Source organism: Balaenoptera musculus, chromosome X (assembly GCF_009873245.2).
Source record: "Balaenoptera musculus isolate JJ_BM4_2016_0621 chromosome X, mBalMus1.pri.v3, whole genome shotgun sequence".
Lineage (NCBI taxonomy): Eukaryota > Metazoa > Chordata > Mammalia > Artiodactyla > Balaenopteridae > Balaenoptera > Balaenoptera musculus.
In genome coordinates, this window is record NC_045806.1 from 28262347 (window position 1) to 28280853 (window position 18507).

At 34.9% G+C, this 18507-nt stretch overlaps 1 protein-coding gene across 1 annotated transcript in view; it reads right to left on the reverse strand.

The window, feature by feature from the left end:
• LOC118889001 (dystrophin) overlaps positions 1-18507 on the reverse strand; it is a 1535792-nt gene that overhangs the window by 1307730 nt on the left and 209555 nt on the right. Inside the window, exon 8 of the mRNA XM_036840547.1 lies at positions 13959-14109. Coding sequence (XP_036696442.1) covers positions 13959-14109 — 151 coding nt within the window. The remainder of the gene's footprint in view (positions 1-13958; positions 14110-18507) is intronic.

Genomic DNA, 18507 nt, shown 5'->3' on the forward strand with positions numbered 1-18507 from the left:
GGTTAGTTTAAAAAGTTAAAATTTTCTGCCAACCTATGTATCCATGAATAAGGGCCTTGATCATTGGTATAAAGTACGCCCTCTTGCTTCCCTCTTTGAGAAAACATGGATTCTCAAGGCAACTAATTTTTAAAGTACATTAAAGTTTTCAAAGCTATTTTACAATTAATTTTTAATTAAATATTTACTTCTTATGGATTTGAATTTCTCATAGCTGGATTTATACAATGGAGATTTACAGTTGATTTGCTAATTAAACTGAAATATGAGCCAAATTATTCCAAATACAGATGTATCCCCAGAGAAATACACTAAAATTTTTGCCTATCAGAAGAGAATGTCTTCAGGTTAAAATACTGTAATATATGATTGTTAAAGTCTGTTTTTCTTTATTAAAAGAATATAAATTATTTACACACAGATACGTACTAGGTATTTTATTATGTATTTCTTGCCAGTATTTTTCTTAGAGTAATGCAATTGTTACACTTATCAAATTTAAAAAAATCTGTCATGCTCCTAATCAAATTTCTATACCATTATTAGATACAAATGTCAGCAATGTTTGTTTTCTAATGTCAACTAACAATCCTTTTTTTCCTTATGACAAGAAAAAAGGCCAACAGTGAAATTTAACATTAAAAATGCTTAGATTTGACCAACTTAGATTTTGTTATACCTCTGTATAACAAATAATCCTATTTCTTATAAATTATTCTCTAGTTAAAGAATCTGACCAAATTTGTTGTTCCCTTAGTACATATTCACATCTTATGATTTAAATATGACTTTTCTCTATTTCCTTCAAATGTTTCAGTGGTACCGAATTCTTGCTCTGACCCATGTCAAGTTGGTCTTCAAAATCTGGCTTAGGACAACCACTGAAGAGTCACTTCAATGTTTACTTCAGACTTATGCTATTTTATCCTTTGTTAGCATACATGTGAAATACTGTTTGGAAAATAAAGGCATGGAAATATGTAAGGCTAGGGAATTATTAGATTTGACACTTAGAGGTGAAGAACAACAATTAATAGAAAGGTAGAGTAACAGAAAACAAAAACAAGGTTAGATCTCCAGTAAGTTCTATAGGAGGGTATACTATACTTCCCTTGGTCAGAGTATATGCTCAACAACATGAAACAGGAAAGGACTGTGGTTGCCTATATGCATAGTTTATTACTCCTTCTACTTCAATGATTAACCAACAGGAAATTACCAACACTTGCAGGTCCTACACACACACACACACACACACACACACACACACACACCCCTAGAAACAACACAGATCATGGGTTATGCATGGATTCTAAGGCCATCTACTCCCACATAACACTTTAAATTAATATAATTAAAATATGCTTAGTAAACTATTAAGTTTAAGTGATTTATAGTTTTTAGCTTAGCCAAATAAATGTACACAAAAGGAAAGACTGATGAGAACAAAACTTGAATTGAATATAAAATGTGCAAAAATCTTAAGAAACCAGAAGAGTTTCTACAAACATGGGATAAGTCTAACATTTAGGAAAGCACTATCTTAGAAAATCCAGCTCAGGAACCAAAAAATCCCTAGATACTCATGAACAATTAGCTAATGTAATACATCTGGATGTGAATTGATTTTATTTTCAAATAAAAGCATCCCAGGCAAATCAGAAAACTTTATGATTTCTTAGGAAATGATGGGGGGGGTAGGCAGTATATCATTCTCGTTATTTTTTCTCTTATGGTCATTTTACGTCCTTCTTTCCATCACCTCTGCACTGGGCTAGGCTCTGTATTCCTTATTCTATCTATTCCCTGAATGAAATGATCTGGAAATGACTTGCCATTTTATTTTCAGTCCAATATTCACTTTACTAAGCCTGACTGGTCACAGTACTGTCTAGTTCCCCATGAGGATCTATTTATAGTATGTAATTTTGTTATAAATTTGTTAAATATTTTAAATAGGCTTCCTCAACAGGCTCTCCTAGAAGAGCTTTTATTTTGATACCCACTTACTTAAACATTCTTGCATAGTTATCTTAGTCTTTATAGCAAACCCATTTTTTTAACCTTTTTGTTAAAAATAAACGTTTATATTTCTTCTAAATCCTAAGCTACCAAAGGGGGGGCCCTAAACACCATTTCTATGATGTTTTAAAGATTTTAAAAGCACCCAATGCTTACCAATCCCAGGAAGGGGGCTCAGTAAATGTGGAAAACTGTTTTAAAAACAGAGCTGACCATTAATGTACCCCTACATCTTTCCAAATATAAGTAGAAAAGGACATAATATGGATGACAGAGTGACAAAAATATGTGCATGTTTAAAGGTGTGGGATCTAACATCAGATTTTCTGAGTTTGATTCCTGCATGTATTGCTAACCAGCTATGTGACCTTGTGAAAGTTTCCGACCACACCAAGCCTCAGCTTCCTAATTTTCAAAATTGGGATAATAAGGGTACCTTCTTCATTAGATGGTTAGGAAGAATGAATAAGCTACAATTGGTTAACACCTTGCCTGGTACACAATAAATACTAACAGCTAGTTAGATCTAAAAACTCATATTTAGACACATTCAGAACAAAGACTTTAAACCATACTGCAAGAACCCAATATTCACCTCATTCACCCTCATCTTATTCATGCTGTCATCATCCTCCAATAAGTATTCTATGTACAGAAATGGAATGTGGTTTTGGAAATCCAGGAAAAGAAGGGCTCAAGTTACAGTAAAGCTTTAGGATCTGAAGAAATATATAATACATTTTAAATCCTTAAATAAGACTTTAACTTCCAAATTATTTACATGAGACTAACAACAGTAGCTTTAAACTAATTGATCAAGTGGTCTCATACGTTGCTGAAAAATTACCATGGTCAGAGGAGCTATTTCATGGAGTGAGGAAATATTTCATGAGTGACAGATCCTAATCATTGAATAATAGCCCTCAATTCTCCTAACTTTCCTCCTCCCTCTACAGTCCATGCATGCATGCATCTATCCATACATCCTACATATAGTTATATCATTGAAATCAGAAATTAAAGTGAACACCAAGAAAATCTAATAAATAATTACAAAATGTCATTAGCCTGAAAATAATTATTGAAAAAGAAGAGAACAGGATTATTGGGAGAGAGGGCTGGGGTGGAAGGTTTCAAGTGTACCACAGAGGAAGTTATCTGCATTGATTGGCTAGTATGTAGATGTAACATTCAATGCTACTGATTATCTTCCAGTTCAAACATTACCGCCATCCTCATGATGAGCCCATTTTCTTCAATATTCCCTTTCTAGTCCCTTTTGCCCTAATTTTAAAGAAAGAGCTTCAGGATTAATGTTGAAAAATCACTTCCTTAAGCATCTTGACTCTGAGCATTTCACACACAGCCACTACTAATGTGTTCTCTTTCCCTACTGCGTATTCTAAGTTTAAGGACTTGTATGCACCCAGTCTCTCCATCTTTTCCATCTAGATATTCCCAAGCCTGAGGGACTGAGTGCCATACTTCTCTAATCTCTTTGCTACTCTCTGCGTTTGCTCTAGCCTCTAGGATCACCACTGTAATCAAAGTCAATGGAATCTCAGAATAGACGAAAAGAGTCTGGGTTCAAAGGCAGACAGGTCAAGACGACAAGCTCAAGTCTACGATGTACTATTTAAGTTACCTTAGGCAACTCAATCCCTCTGAATACATTTATTTATCCACAAATTAGGGATTTAAATCCCTCCAGGACAGGTTTAGTACTGGAGTGAAATGAGATAGTACATTAAAATCAGCGACTGCAGTACTTAGTAGAGTTGATAGGTAGTGAAGAAATGCTTATTTTCTTCTATTTCTGACATCGTCGCCTTATCATTTTGTTCTTACACTAAGATGTATGGAAATAGCTCCTCTGGGCATCAGTATTTATTCCCAATACCCTTGATAATTATATTATGTATCTTTAATTACTAAATATTCTCAGTGTGCTGAAACTATAGAACATCATACAAAAATATGTGCTTCAGTAGTTTTCTCATTCTCACTAGATATGACCTAGATCTTTGTTAATGGAATATTAAATATTATCCAGTATAAATTATCTCTGAAAAATGTAGTTCCACTGAGTAACAGAGTACTACCAGTTGTACTACTAGAAATCATTCTGTTCATAACAGAAATATTAAACATAAAATGATAGTATACTGTAGTTAACAATTTTATATTCCTTAGAAATATACATAATGAAGTATTCAACATTATTTTTACATGAAATTAGATTTATGGTCATGCATTTTATTATAAGATACATGAACTTATTTTTCAAGAAAAAATATTTTCTTAAAATTCGTATTATCATATCAGTTGTGGCTTTCTTGTGAAGAATTTTCCCCTAAAATGCATTCTAAAATGTTTTATATACTTAAATAATTCCTTTACATTATTAATGTTGCATTACCTATGGAAGGCAACTGAAATTAATTTGTATTGGTTCAGGAAAATAAAGATACTTTAGTGAGACCAACTCGATTAAGTGAGAGATAGGGTCTTTTTCCTTCTTGCTTTACCCTCCCCAGAGGGCAGAAACTTCTAATAAGTAAGCATTATAGGAGAAATTAAGTATAAAAAATAAACTGGGTATCTCTAAGATGAGGGGGTCTTGGATAATTACATTTTAGTAGATGCACTGATGTACTTTAAAACAGGGCTGTAACATTTTGAGCCATGTTACTGAATCAGTGCTCAACAGTTGCTAATTAGTTACCTGTTAGCTGGAATCACTTGATCTGTGAAAATAAGGACATGGGTATGGATTGCATTATCATTTTTTAATTAAATTAAATTAATGGCGTTATCTAATATGAGAAGTTATCCTTGGAATCTGCTGCTTTCTTTATAGTATGTTGATGGGAAATTAGATGTCTTCTCAACTAGATTAAAAAAAATTAAAACTGAGTATCATGCATACACTACTCTGTAGACCATAAAGCGTAATGTTGTCCCTTTTTACATTAACTTGCCACTTCTTTATGCCAAAAGAATTTTATTACCATACAAATCAACTTTGCTTGAGTAAAAGTCATGTCTTATATAATAATAACAGCTAAGATAATTTATATAATTCTGGGTATCAAGTATTATTCTAAGTGCTTTTTATGCAATTATGTAGTAAATATTTTTATCAACCCTATAAGATAGGTATCATCATCATCATCACCACCCTGATTCATACTTGGGGAAACTGAGGCACAAAATGCTTAAGTAACTTTTGCAAAGTCATTCAGCTCACAAGTGATAGAGCTATATTTTGAACCTAGGCAGTCTGGCTTCAGAATCTGTGACATACTGCCTCTCATATAAGAGATATTAATATAGCTCATATAAGCATAAGAGATAGATACATGTTTCTTATAACTCAAGGCACATGAATAGAAACTTAAAAACTCCTGTGTGTAAGTGTATGCATATGTGTGTATACTCAGTTGAGTATCAGGTTTTACCCCTCTAGTAATACTTGAATTCAACCTATTACATTTGAAAAAGTACTATCACGAAGCTTGCTTTAAAAACACACACATAATAGTTAGGTCCTCCTATATGCTCTTACTGTTTGAAAGTAATGTTAACATTGGTATGTCTTAGTGACAAATGCTAATCACAAAAATTGTGTTTAATATAAGGTTTTGAGTATTAACAGGAAGTTCAAGTTACTTTTATCTAAACGGCTTAGTTTCTTTGTATACTACATTTTTTTCTTACTTTTCTCTCATGAATCTTTCCTATTTGGATATTCTCTCTTGAAACCTGTTCGTCATAATGCTGTCTATTGATATGATCATGCCATCTCCCACCTAGAGGATGCATGCTCTTCTCCCATGGTTCTTATTCACTGCCCCATGAAGGTCAAGTAAGATCCATATGGAAACCAAAGAAAGAGACAGAATAACACTTCTAGGCCTTCTCTCTCCTTTCTAAGTAAAAATCTCGGAAGAAAGGTTAAGTTGTAAGCCCAGCTTAAAGGGGCAAGCAAGATTTGATCAAGCCTAAGACTGAGGCCATAAGGACAAAAAAGAGTCCTTATAATTTATAGGAAGTTCAACCTAACTCACAAGTTCAACCTAACACACACAAATTTAAAAACAAAGTTGTAGGATTACAGACACTATAGCTTCTTTGGCTGGTCCACTGTGCAAATATTCCTCATGAATTGGCCAGCTGTGGTAGGTAGCCAGTTGAGGATTTGATTCCATTGAATGGTTTTCCTTTTCCGCATAACCAAGGCTCACATGCCTGATTTCTATGGACAAACACAAGTATGACTGCTGGTAGCATCTTCTGTGACATTTATAAAAAGATGCCAGGGTTATAACCATTAAGATATTTGAACAGAGAATGAAACAGGGAGAGAGGAATGAAAAAAAGCCAGAGTTAGTGAGAGGGCACCAGAGATAATATCTCCATGTAAGTTGCTTTAAAGATGTGTTCCTTCTTCACCTATATAAGTTGTTTTCTTGACCCAACTCACAATTTTTTTTTTACTGTTTATTTAAATTGTAAGTTTCATGTCTGTCAGAGTGGAAGCAATGATGAAGCTTCTGTGTGTGATAGAAGTAGTCAGAATTATTTAAAGCATTTGATCCAAAAACCATTTACTGAGCATCAATTATGTGCTAAATACTTGGCTAGACATTGGGGAAACACAAGAGAGGTCTCTCTGGTTCTCTGGCTGTAGCATAGTATTTTTTTTTTTTTACCAATTATATTGTTTACCTTTACTGATATAGCCATCAAACATTCACTAAGCACTTATGAGGGCAAAAAATAGGAAATAAAATGGAATTTCATAGCAGTAACTAATAACATGTACTTTTAATCTTGCTAAAGATGTAAGAGAGCTTATTAGTCACTAAAAGCACTACTTGATTCTATGGCATTCTTAGGCTTTTCAGAATCACTCATGCTCCTCCCAATTATTGCATTTCTCTCTTAGTATTGCCTATTTTTTAAAAATCCAACTTTGGCCTCCCAATTGCCCAGTCTCAGAAACTATTATTTTGAACTCTGTGATAATTCCCTAAATCTAGTCTCTTTGGTTCTGCTGTTGATTTCCAAAACATTTTTCAAACAATTTTCATTGACATTGCTTTGATTCAGGCTCTATATACTTTATGCAGTATGTTCCTAACATATTCTGGCCTCCTGTTCATCTGTGCTCTAGTTTATCTTACAAGATATGTCTTCCTAAAATATAAGATAAATTTTCCTAAATTGCCACTCTCCTCAGTTTCATTTATCATCAGTAATGGCTCCCTATTGCCCACAGACTAGCTCCAAATGCTTGTCTTGAGATCAAGACCCTCCATGATCAGGCTGTGGTCCTCCAGCAGTGAGCAGAGTGCAGCACATTACCTAGGCAAGTGACATACCTTTTATTTTACCCCACCTCATTTCCTTTGCCCAGCAAATCACTGTTTCTAACATTCTCAAGCCATCTGACATATTATGCCTTGTATAATGGTCACTTGTTTTCTGTGTCATTATCTGATGTACTAGCATGTGAGCTTCTGGAGGAAGATTCCATAAACAGTAGGTCTCTGTATTCTTCACAGCAGCTATTTTGCTTTAATAAGTGTTTGTTCAGTGATATGGAATAAAATTCAATGGAATGAAATGAAATGTCAAATCCTTTGGCAGGATTACACCTAAATCTTCCCATTACATTACTATCTAGATCATTTTAAAGGTCACCAGAAGAGGATATTTCACAATCTTGGCAATCCAAATGTTTGTGATTAACTAAGCTTCAAGGAAAGGATAGGTGACTGAGCTTCTAAGAGGTCATTTAATTTGTATTAATCAGTACTTAACAAAGAACATTTACTGAAGTAACACAGTGCACATGTCACAATGATACCTGCAAATTCTAATAACTTGTATGCTAAGTATTTTGTTGATGTCGTTACTAAGTCAGTGTAACTAATAACAAAAGTCTAAACCTCTCATAAGAATTGGTAACAGCTAGTAAACTAAGCTTTAAACCTCATCTCAGTGTGACTGTGCTACAAGACAAGATTCCCGAGTCAATTATTTTCTTTTTGATTAAAATACCCTCCAAAATAGCAAACTGCTTTCCCATTAATGAAAGTTCAAGCCCACATAAGACTTTCATTGTCCTCAATAATACTGTCACTCCTTCTAGGGAAATCCTTTCATTCCTTATCAACATCACTAATAAAATCTTTCTCTTAAGACAGAAATAACCAACCGGAATTATTTCTGACGTGTTCCTTCACAAGAAGATTGAGAGCTTCAATTTGTTCACTCCCAAGAGAATCACTTTTGGGTGACTCAGATCTAAAGTAAACCTCTAAATTCTTTCCCCAAAGCAATAGCTATGAAGAATGACTGGTCTCTTCCAAATTTTGCAGCAAATTGAACTTTTCCCAGTTACCCTGAGTTAACAGTTTGGCTAGATTTAATAGTAACCACCAATATAGGATCGATCGTTTTACCTTGCCTAATTGGCAGATTCAGTAAAAGTGACTTATTTCCATGGCATTTTACAGTGGTTCAATTTCTAGCCTGCCTTGTAATAAAATGCTGTTGAAATGAAGATAGCAAAGGATGCTGCCACAGAACAGAGAGAAGCATATCTGTAATATGCATGGTGTACTTGCAAGGAGAGAGAGAGAGAGAGAGCACGCAAGAGGGCACGCACACGCCAGAGTCCTCTGACCCGAGCAGGATTTAAATCCATTCCCAGCAACAAAACCTGAATCTCTTCTTTAATTCTGTCATCTGTAATCATCTCTTAAAAAAATAAAGAGGATGACTCAAGGATGTACTGTCTATGGATATGAAGCTAAAAAAACTAAATGTTATATTAGGTGAGAAGCATGGTGATGCAGCAGGGTGCAGTTACTTTCTGACTACTCCAAGGTTACTGATGTATTTCACTGTCAGAAGGAGAAATTTTCTTATTTTCATTCACTAACAATCCTTGGGAAGAAGAGCTGCAAAGTAAATCAGTGATTATTTAAATAAGGCTTTAGTTTGAATTCAGTTACCTAAAGAAAGAACATTTATCCCTTCTTCTGTTTTATGAAGCTTGGAAAGACTAACAAAATAAAAATTTACTCCTTTTAGTGTATACTTCTAAGAAAACATACATGTTTCCCATTTAAATAAATTCAACTCCTTTATAAATTGTTTGATTTTGTCAAAAAATTTTCTCCTCATTGTAATTACTTCAAGTAACAAAAGAGAATTATCAACTGTCAGGCTTTCTCTTAGCTATGTAATATGTTTTTCCACTGTCTTAATTTTATTAAAAAAATAATATATTGTGAAGTGGGTTTAAACAGTTAAAGGTGGAAGATGGCCTCGCTTTCTGTGTCAGCAAACCAATTCCTTCTGCTTTTCCTTACGCACTTATATGAATAAATCCTAGATGTAAATGATTACATAATCAACTTGCATATAGTTCTGTTGCTTTCTTTTTGTTTCAAATTATGCTCTTCAAAGCAATTTCATATTCATCAGAAAAGGCACATTTTCAAGTAATGGACAATCTATTCAAATTTTATTACAATACTAGTCAGATACTTTCCATTCCATTCATTCTAAATCTTCCAGAGCAAAGTGCAAAACCTTTCAGGTAATTGGCAGACTATGAAGACCCTAGACAGCCTAACCTCAATGAAGGCTCTGTTCCTGGTTTCCAGATGAGACCTTTACTCGTAGTTGCCCTAAGTCATTCACCCTTATGGCTACCCTATCATTCTCTGTCACTTCTCTCCTTCTCTTCCTGGCTTCCTCCTTAGACTCCAGGCATCCAGTGCCGACATCCGTCTCTCTGATGTTCAATGCTACTGCCTGTAGTCTTGTCCTTGCCTGAAATGCTCCACATTCCAAAACTAATCGAAACATTAAAACCATGACTGGAAGGAACACTAAAAATCAACTGGCTCAACACTTTTATTTCCAAAGTGAAAATATGGAGAAACTGAGAGATTCAATAATTTCTGAAAATTACATATTTAGTTAATGGTAAGCTGGGATAGTACTCTGGCTTCCCAGGCAAGAAGGTTGTCTTAGGTTGAGTTCGTTCCCAAACAGACCCTAAGCCAAATATTTGGGTACAAATAGTTTACCTGAGAAGTCATCTCAAGAGACATTATGAGCGGGTGGGACTGTGAGATAGTTTACCCCATGGACATCTGGGGCCCAGTCTTGCTGGGAAACCTCTGGGAAACTGGGAATTGAGAGATACCTTGGATTCACCCACTGGGCAAGGATTCTAGGGTACTTATCCATCATTTCAAGTCCCTCCTTGGTTAATGGCAGCTCTGGCAGCACTAACTACTTTTTGCCCATGTTCAAACTGGCTGAGACTCACCTGTGGCCAGTGAATACCTTCAGACAGAGAGGAAGCCACTGGTATACACAGAAACTGTCCACACGCAACTTCCAGTGTAGGCCAAGGGGAAGAGAATGCATACATGGTCTACCAGAGGAATGCATGGTAACACAGAAAAAGTGGTCCAGTTCAAGGTCTAGCACTGGCTCTAACTTCTTTATCAGATGTTCAATTAAAACCTATGTGACAAGTGAACCTCTTTTAGTCACAATTTCCATGTGAAAATTAGAATGCAGTTGATGCTTTATTTTTTCCCAACGGGGTAGCAGACGGGATTGCCATAGCTATAGCTCTCCCCAAACCGTTTTATCTTAAGCTGCTGTGGCCAAAGGATGGCGTTGGCTGCAGCAATAGCAAAAGTCAGCCCCATTTTTCACTGAACCTGAAGTTCATTAAATAAAAAACAGCTCTGGGACTTAAAAAGAAAGGTATCTTTCATCTGCATGAAAGAATTGTGAAGCTAACTATGACAAAAAGTTATATATATAAAAAAAGAATGAAGTTGGGTGAGACACAGATTTAGGAGGTATGAGTTGAGGGAGCAGATATTTCCTTTCAAAGCCATAAATCCAAGAAGCACAGAATCCTGAGTAGAGTTGTCAGATATGATCCAGGATGCCCAGTAAAATCTGAACTTCAGGTAAACAATAACTAATTGGGGACATACTTACACTAAAAAAAAAGTTCATTGTTTATGTGAAGTTCAAATTTAACTAGGCTTCTTGTACTTTTATTTGTTAAATCTGGCAACCCTAATTTTGGGCCAATCATGAAGGTTCTTCTCTGTGTGTGTGTGTGTGTGTGTGTGTGTGTGTGTGTGTGTGTGTCATGATGGACTGAGCAAGGCTCTGTTCCTACAATAAAACCCAGAGCTAGTTTTATAATGGTTATTAGAATGCAACACTGTCACAATTTGCAGATGACATGATTTTATATATAGAAAACCCTAAAGACTCCACCAAAAAACTGTTAGAACTAATAAATGAATTCAGTGAAGTCACAGGGTATAAAATCAATATCCAAAAACCTGTTGCATTTCTATACACTGATAACAAACTATCAGAAAGACAATTCTTTAAAAAAAATCCCACTTACAATTTCATCAAAAAGAATAAAATGCTTAGCAATAAATTTAACCAAGGAGGTGAAAGACCTGTATGCTGAAAACTGTAAGACACTGATGAAAGAAACTGAAGAAGACACAAATAAATGGAAAGATATGCCATGCTCATTGAATGGAAGAATACTGTTACAATGTCCATATACCCAAAGCAATCAAGGGATTCAATGCGATCCCTATCAAAATTCCAATCACATTTTTCATGGAAATAGAACAAACAATCCTAAAATTTGTATGGAACCACAAAAGGCCCCAAATAGCCAAAGCAATCTTGAGAAAGAAGAACAAAGCTGGAGACATCCAGCTACCTGATTTCAATTTATATTACAAAACTACAGTAATCAAAACAGTATGGTATTGGCATAAAAAACAGACACATAGATCAGTGGAACAGAATAGAGAGCCCAGAAATAAACCCATGCATAAACAGTCAATTAGTTTACAACAAAGGCACTCAGAATATACAAGGGGGAAAGGACAGTCTCTTCAATAAGTGGTGCTGGGAAAACTGGACAGGCACATGCAAAAGAATGAAATTAGACTTCTATCTTTTACCTTACACAAAAATCAACTCAAAATGGATTAAAGACTTGAATGTAAGACCTGAAACCATAAAACCCGTAGAAGAAATCATAAGTGGTAAGATCCTTGACATTAGTCTTGGAAATGATTTTTTGGATCTGAGTACAAAAGCAAAGGGAACAAAAGCAAAAATAACCAGTGAGACTACATCAGACTAAAAAGCTTCTGCACAGCAAAGGAAACCATCAACAAAATGAAAAGGCAACCTACTAAATGGGAGAAAATACTTGCAAATCACATATCTAATAAGGGATTAATATCCAAAATATATGACGAACTCATACACCTCAACAGCAAAAAAAAAAAAATCTGATTAAAAAATGTTCAGAGGAACTGGGTATTTTTCCAAAGAAAACATATGAATGGCCAAAAGGCACATGAAAAGACGCTCAACATCACTACTCAGGGAAATGCAAGTCAAAACCACTATTATCAAAAACACAAGAAATAACAAGTGTTGGGGAGAATGTAGAGAAAGGGGGATCCTCATGCACTGTTGGTGGGAATGTAAACTGGTGCAGCCACTGTGGAAAACAGTATGGCTGTTCCCCAAAAAATTAAAAATAAAACTTACATATGATCCAGCAATTCCACTTCTGGATATTTATCTGAAGAAAACAAAGACACTACCTCGAAACGATATCTGCACCCCCATGTTCACTGCAGCATTATTTACAATAGCCAAGACATGGAAACAACCTAAGTGTCTATTGACGGATGAATGGATAAAGAAAGTGTGGTGTATATATACATTGGAATTGTATATATTCCATAAAAAGACATAAAAAATAATAAAATCTTGGCTGTTTGTGACAAATTGGATGGACCTTGAGGGAGTTATGGTAAGCAAAATAAGTTAGACAAAAACAAACACTGTATGATTTCAAGTATATGTGGAATCTAAAAACCATTACAAACAAACAAACAAAACAAAACTTACAGATGCAGAGAACAGAATGGTGGTTGCCAGAGGGGAGAGGGCTTGGGGACTGGGTGAAATGGGTGAATGGGGTCAAGAGGTACAAACTTGCAGTTACAAAATAAGTAAGTCATGGGGGTGTAATGTAGAACATGGTAACTATAATCAATAATATTGTAGTGCATATTTAAAATTTGCCAAGAAAGTAAATATTAAAAGCTCTCTTCACAAGAAAAAAAAATTCTAACTTTATATGGTGGTGGATGTTAACTAGACTTATTGTGGTGGTCATTTTGCAGTATATACAAATATTGAATCATTATGTTGCACACCTGAAATGAATGTCAGTTATATCTCAATTAAAAAATGGAAGCTGAAAAGAAAAGAAATATTTCTGTAGAAATTCTAATCACAGAAACAATAAATGCTTTCTGGCAACCAGAGAGCATAACTGTAAGTGTACAAATAAACTGAAGAAAGGTAAGATGGAAATATTAAAATTATTAGATGCTATATTTTATAGGAAAGCAATGTTACAGATGTTCATTTTTCATCAAGCTTGGCCTGCTCTAAGACCTTATGAATCGAAGGTAAAGCCATGTTTAAAAAATCTTGCCTTATTACTTAAATTTGCTTTGCAGGTAATCCCTACAGAGACCCTCTTCTAAGAAACCAAAACTTTAATAAATCACATAGCTGGCATTGTTCTCTTCCAGGAATATATTTGATTTTTTTCAAATATGAAAAGCCTAGCTATTTTGTATTTGAAAAAGTAAACATCACAAAAAATATTAGGTAAGAATTATTTTAAAACTCTTCTCAATTTAAGCTTTAATTCTTTCTTATCTGTAAACCATGGCATGTGTATGTACGTAATACACATATACACTTAGTTTGTTTTTCAGATGAAAGCAAATAGCATAAAATATACTAACCTTATGTTGTTGTACTTGGCGTTTTAGGTCCTCAAGATCAGGTCCAAAGGGTTCTTTTTCCATTTTCCTTGTTCTCTCTTCTGTTTTTGTTAGCCAGTCATGTAACTCTTTCAGTTGCTGATTCTGGAGATCCATTAGAACTTTATGTAAACTGAAAATGTGAAAGATGCCTATTATTGCCTCTGTCAAAACAACTTTACTTACTATTATTAAACCTATTACTAGGTAAAACTATTGACATTTATAACTAAATATGTGTTCACATGGTTTGGCATCGTTGGACATTAAGAAGGAAGGTAAATAAAGCCCATAATCAATCACCTCTGAAGTTATTCTTTCTTTAACTTACTATAGTTCACACATCGCAATTTTTAGAAAGTTTCACATAGCTAACTAAACGTGAACATGCTAAATAAAGTGTGAGCCATCTCTGGTAATTGAGTTAGTAGTATATCCTGGCAATCATTTGTTTATATATCCATTATTTTAATTTTAATATGTGTGGTGATAAAAAACGGCCACAAAATTCTTTGTCATGCCATCAAGAGATGGAGTCTATTTTCTATGCTCATGAATATGGAGTGGCCTTGTGATTTGTTCTGACCAACAGAATGTGGCAGAAGTGACGCTATACGAGTTCCAAGCATAGGCTGTAAGAGAACAGGTAGCTTTTGTATTCTCTCTCTTGGAACCCAGCTGCCATGCTGTAAGGAAGCCCAAGCTAGACTACTGAATGATTAGAGACCATCTTGAAAGTAACTCTGGAAGATAAAATGCTCTCTTAGAAGTTGAGCTTCCTGATGAATGAAGCCCAATGAGGGACCCCAGGCATACCACAATTGCAGAACAACAACCTAGATGAGCCCTGCCCGTATTCCTGATCTACTGAATCACGATATAATTATAAATTTTCGTATTAAGCCACTAAGTTTTGGAGTCATTTGTTATGTAGAAATAGATAAGTCAAAGAATGCTTTTTTGTTTTTTTTTCCAAAGATGTATACAATAGGGTAATGTAATTACCTATTACCAATGGGTAATGGATTTAAAGTCCAAAGGCTTGGTTTTGGTTCACAGCCTGGCTATATGCCCTAGAACTAACTTCTTAAACGTTCTCAATTTGGATGCCGGCATCAGGGACGTGAGACAATATCTTGCCTATCAATCACACAATTTCATGGTGAGGATGAAAGTTAAAATTTAGGTTATTTCATCCATTAATTCAACAAAAAGTTGAGACTCAAATGAGAAGTATTAGTACCTGTGTTAAGGTAAATATTCTTCATGAAGGCATGTTTAAAGCATTTTTGAAAACCATAGTATACTGCATACTGATCTCTTTATGTCAATAAAGAGGACATAATTCCCATTAGAAATTTATAATTCTGATTTATAAAATCTTTACAAGAAATTTCCATTAGTCAGCATGTTTAAACATACAAAATACACACATAACTGAGAGTGTTTTAAAATAATTTAGATTATACAATTTACCATTACACCTTTAACCTTATAGAGACACATGTCCCCTGAGGCACACTGTAATCAGAAGTCTATGAGAACAAGCTTTCATTTATCAAACACGAGAAGTAGATGTTTTATTTTTATGGGAAACAACATAGATGAAGCATCCATTTAAGTGGAAGCAAAAACTCAAAGTTGCTAGTTTAAGTCTCTTAGACAATGAACAACATCCTGACATTGCAAGGTATATAAATCTTTTACTTTATTGGTTTAGTCTATCCCTTGAGAACTGACTTGATAATAAGATTTCATGAGAATTGGCTGCAATATCATTCCTTGTGTTTGTTGTTTTTCCTGCCCCGTTTGTTGTTACATTGAGCTAAAAATCTCACAATGTATAAACTAAAGAAAAAATCCCATATTATTACTTATACTTGAAGAAATGTTTCAAGTCTAACACACATGTGTTAGTGTTAATAAGGGATTTCATTTAAAAATATCATTTAATTTTTTTTTTTTTTTTTTACTTTTGGACAGACGTTTCATTCAACAAATATTCACTGAGTTCCATATCTGTGCTAGAAACTCCTGTTTGTTAGGAACAGACAAAAGAAAATATCCTTATATTCAGGTAGCTTAGAGACTTTTATGGAAGTTCATACATCAACAATTATAATAGTACAAGGAAACCATTATAATTAGATTTATATACATTCAGAGGAGACATAAAAGCAGCTCCAAGTTGACCTGGGATCATTATGAATGGTGTCATTATACAACACATAGCCTGAGAGTTGAGACTTTAAAAACTGAGTCATACACTTATTAAATGTAAAATTATTGAGTACTTAGATATTATGGAGAGGTGAGAAAGACCCACACAGCCCCTTACAGTCACAGATCTTACATTCTGAGGATGGGGGCCACAGATAATATATAGCTCATTAGGCCATTAGTTAATTGTAATTGTGATCATGCTATGAAATGAGAGTAACTGAACTGAGTCTGTGAGGTAAGGAAAGGCTTTTCTGAAGCACTAATATTTGAATAACTCTAAAGTCTGAAGTAAGAGGAAGTAGTTAAGAGGAAGGGGTAAACACTTTCTAAATAGAAGGAATCACCTGTGCAAACGTCCTGAGGCATCAGAAAGGACCAGGAAGGCCAATACAGCTTGATGATATAAGGTGTGGGAGAGTTACACAATGTCATACCCTACACTAATCCATGGGTTCTGGGAAATTTCTTGAGCTCTGCCTGAAAATCTGAAGTCTGAACCTCGAATAATCTTTTATGTTTAATAGTGGTTTCATCTTATAAACCTGGATTCAGAGACTAACCAATAAGAATGGATATACCAATAAGCACTTTGTCAGGTATTGCATCTTTTATAGGTGGAATGTAGGAATGTGTAATTGAAGGTTCTTGGAGAAGGGGTCGGCATAACTGGGTGGCAGATGGCGTATGGGGACACTCGGTGTGCAGCCTGTGTGGTTCAATATTTTAATGACTGGTACAATTACATCAGTGTTTCCCAGACAAATAGATCCCTGCTTTTCGTCTCTAGACCAATGGTCCTCAAAGTGTGGTTCCTGAACCAATAGCATCATCCTATCCCCTTGGGGGATGTCTTAGTGCACGCGCATGAGTGTGTGTACACACACACAGAGCTTATGTGTGTGTATACATATATATTTATATATAGTGTGTATATATATATATAGGATTTTAATGTATATATGAAATCATATAGCTTAGGATGAAAATTAAATAAAAATTAAGTAAAAAAATGATTATTTTAAGGGGAAGTATTTAATGTATAATGATAAAGACAAGTACAGAAATGGAAGAAATTGTGAAGGTGGAGCATGATTAACTTGTCTTTGAAAAACACTCAACAATTACATTTGGTCCTCATTATCACCTAATGAGGTAGCTAATACTGTTGTTATTTTATTTCTGAGGACACTGTAACTTGGAAAGGTTAAAGAACTTGCCCAATGTGTCTCACAGACATGTTAAGTCTGTATATAAATGGTAAACTGTGACCCAAGTCTGTGCTCTTAACCTTGAATTATTTTCCTTCTTCATGGATAAAATGTTGTATTAGGTTGGGTCATATGAAGTTGCTGGTACTTGAGGTTTTTATTCCATGAAAATGACAATTTCATTTTGTTCAACCTAAAATACTATTAAAATGAGAAAGTCAGTCCACATTTCCAACTAACATTCTCAAGATGCAAATAAATTAGGGAAATTTATCAAATTCATAAAATAAAAATCTACCACCCACAGGCAAGGAAAGAGTTTGCATTTTTCTTGGTTCCAATTTATGGTTTTCAAGTGGTCATTTAGAAAGGGACATAAAATCAAAAGGAGAATGGAGCATAAATATGACTGGCACTTGAGAGAGGAGGCAAGAGAATTGTAATAAAACAGCTCCAGACAGGAGATGGTCCTGACGAAGTCTAGAGGCAGAAGGATGCAGGATATGATACTACGAACTGCTGCAGCCAACCTCCAATTGTAAAAACAATAGGTGGACAGAGGGAGACTAGCAAAACCAATACACTGAAAGAAGTTGGGACTCTGATGGTACAACTGAGTCACAGACTTTAATGGTCTCGAGTCACCCCACCTGTAAATTTATTGTAATAAGATAATAGATATCCTTATGGTTTTAACCATTGCTTCCCAAACTTTAATGTGCATAAGACTCACGTGGTAAGTACGTCTTATTACGGATTCTAAGTCAGTGGGTCTGAGAAGAGGGCTGAGATTCTTCATTTCTAACAGATGCCCAGGGGATGCCAATGCTGCTGGTGCATGGATCACACTTTAAGGAGCAATGCTACAAACCACTTTGAGTTGGGCTATTTGTTAGTTACAGTAAAAGGCATCTTAAGGTATATCGTTTTTCAAATAATTTTATTGGAGATCTGTCTCTCACCTCACACCCACTGCAGGAACATTAGCTTCCTTAACATGAAAGAAATCAATGCAAACATAGGATCTGCTTTACAGAGATGCTGTTGGACCCTGGGAAAGCATTTATTCCCTAACCAGTACTGTCCAGTAGAATCTTCTA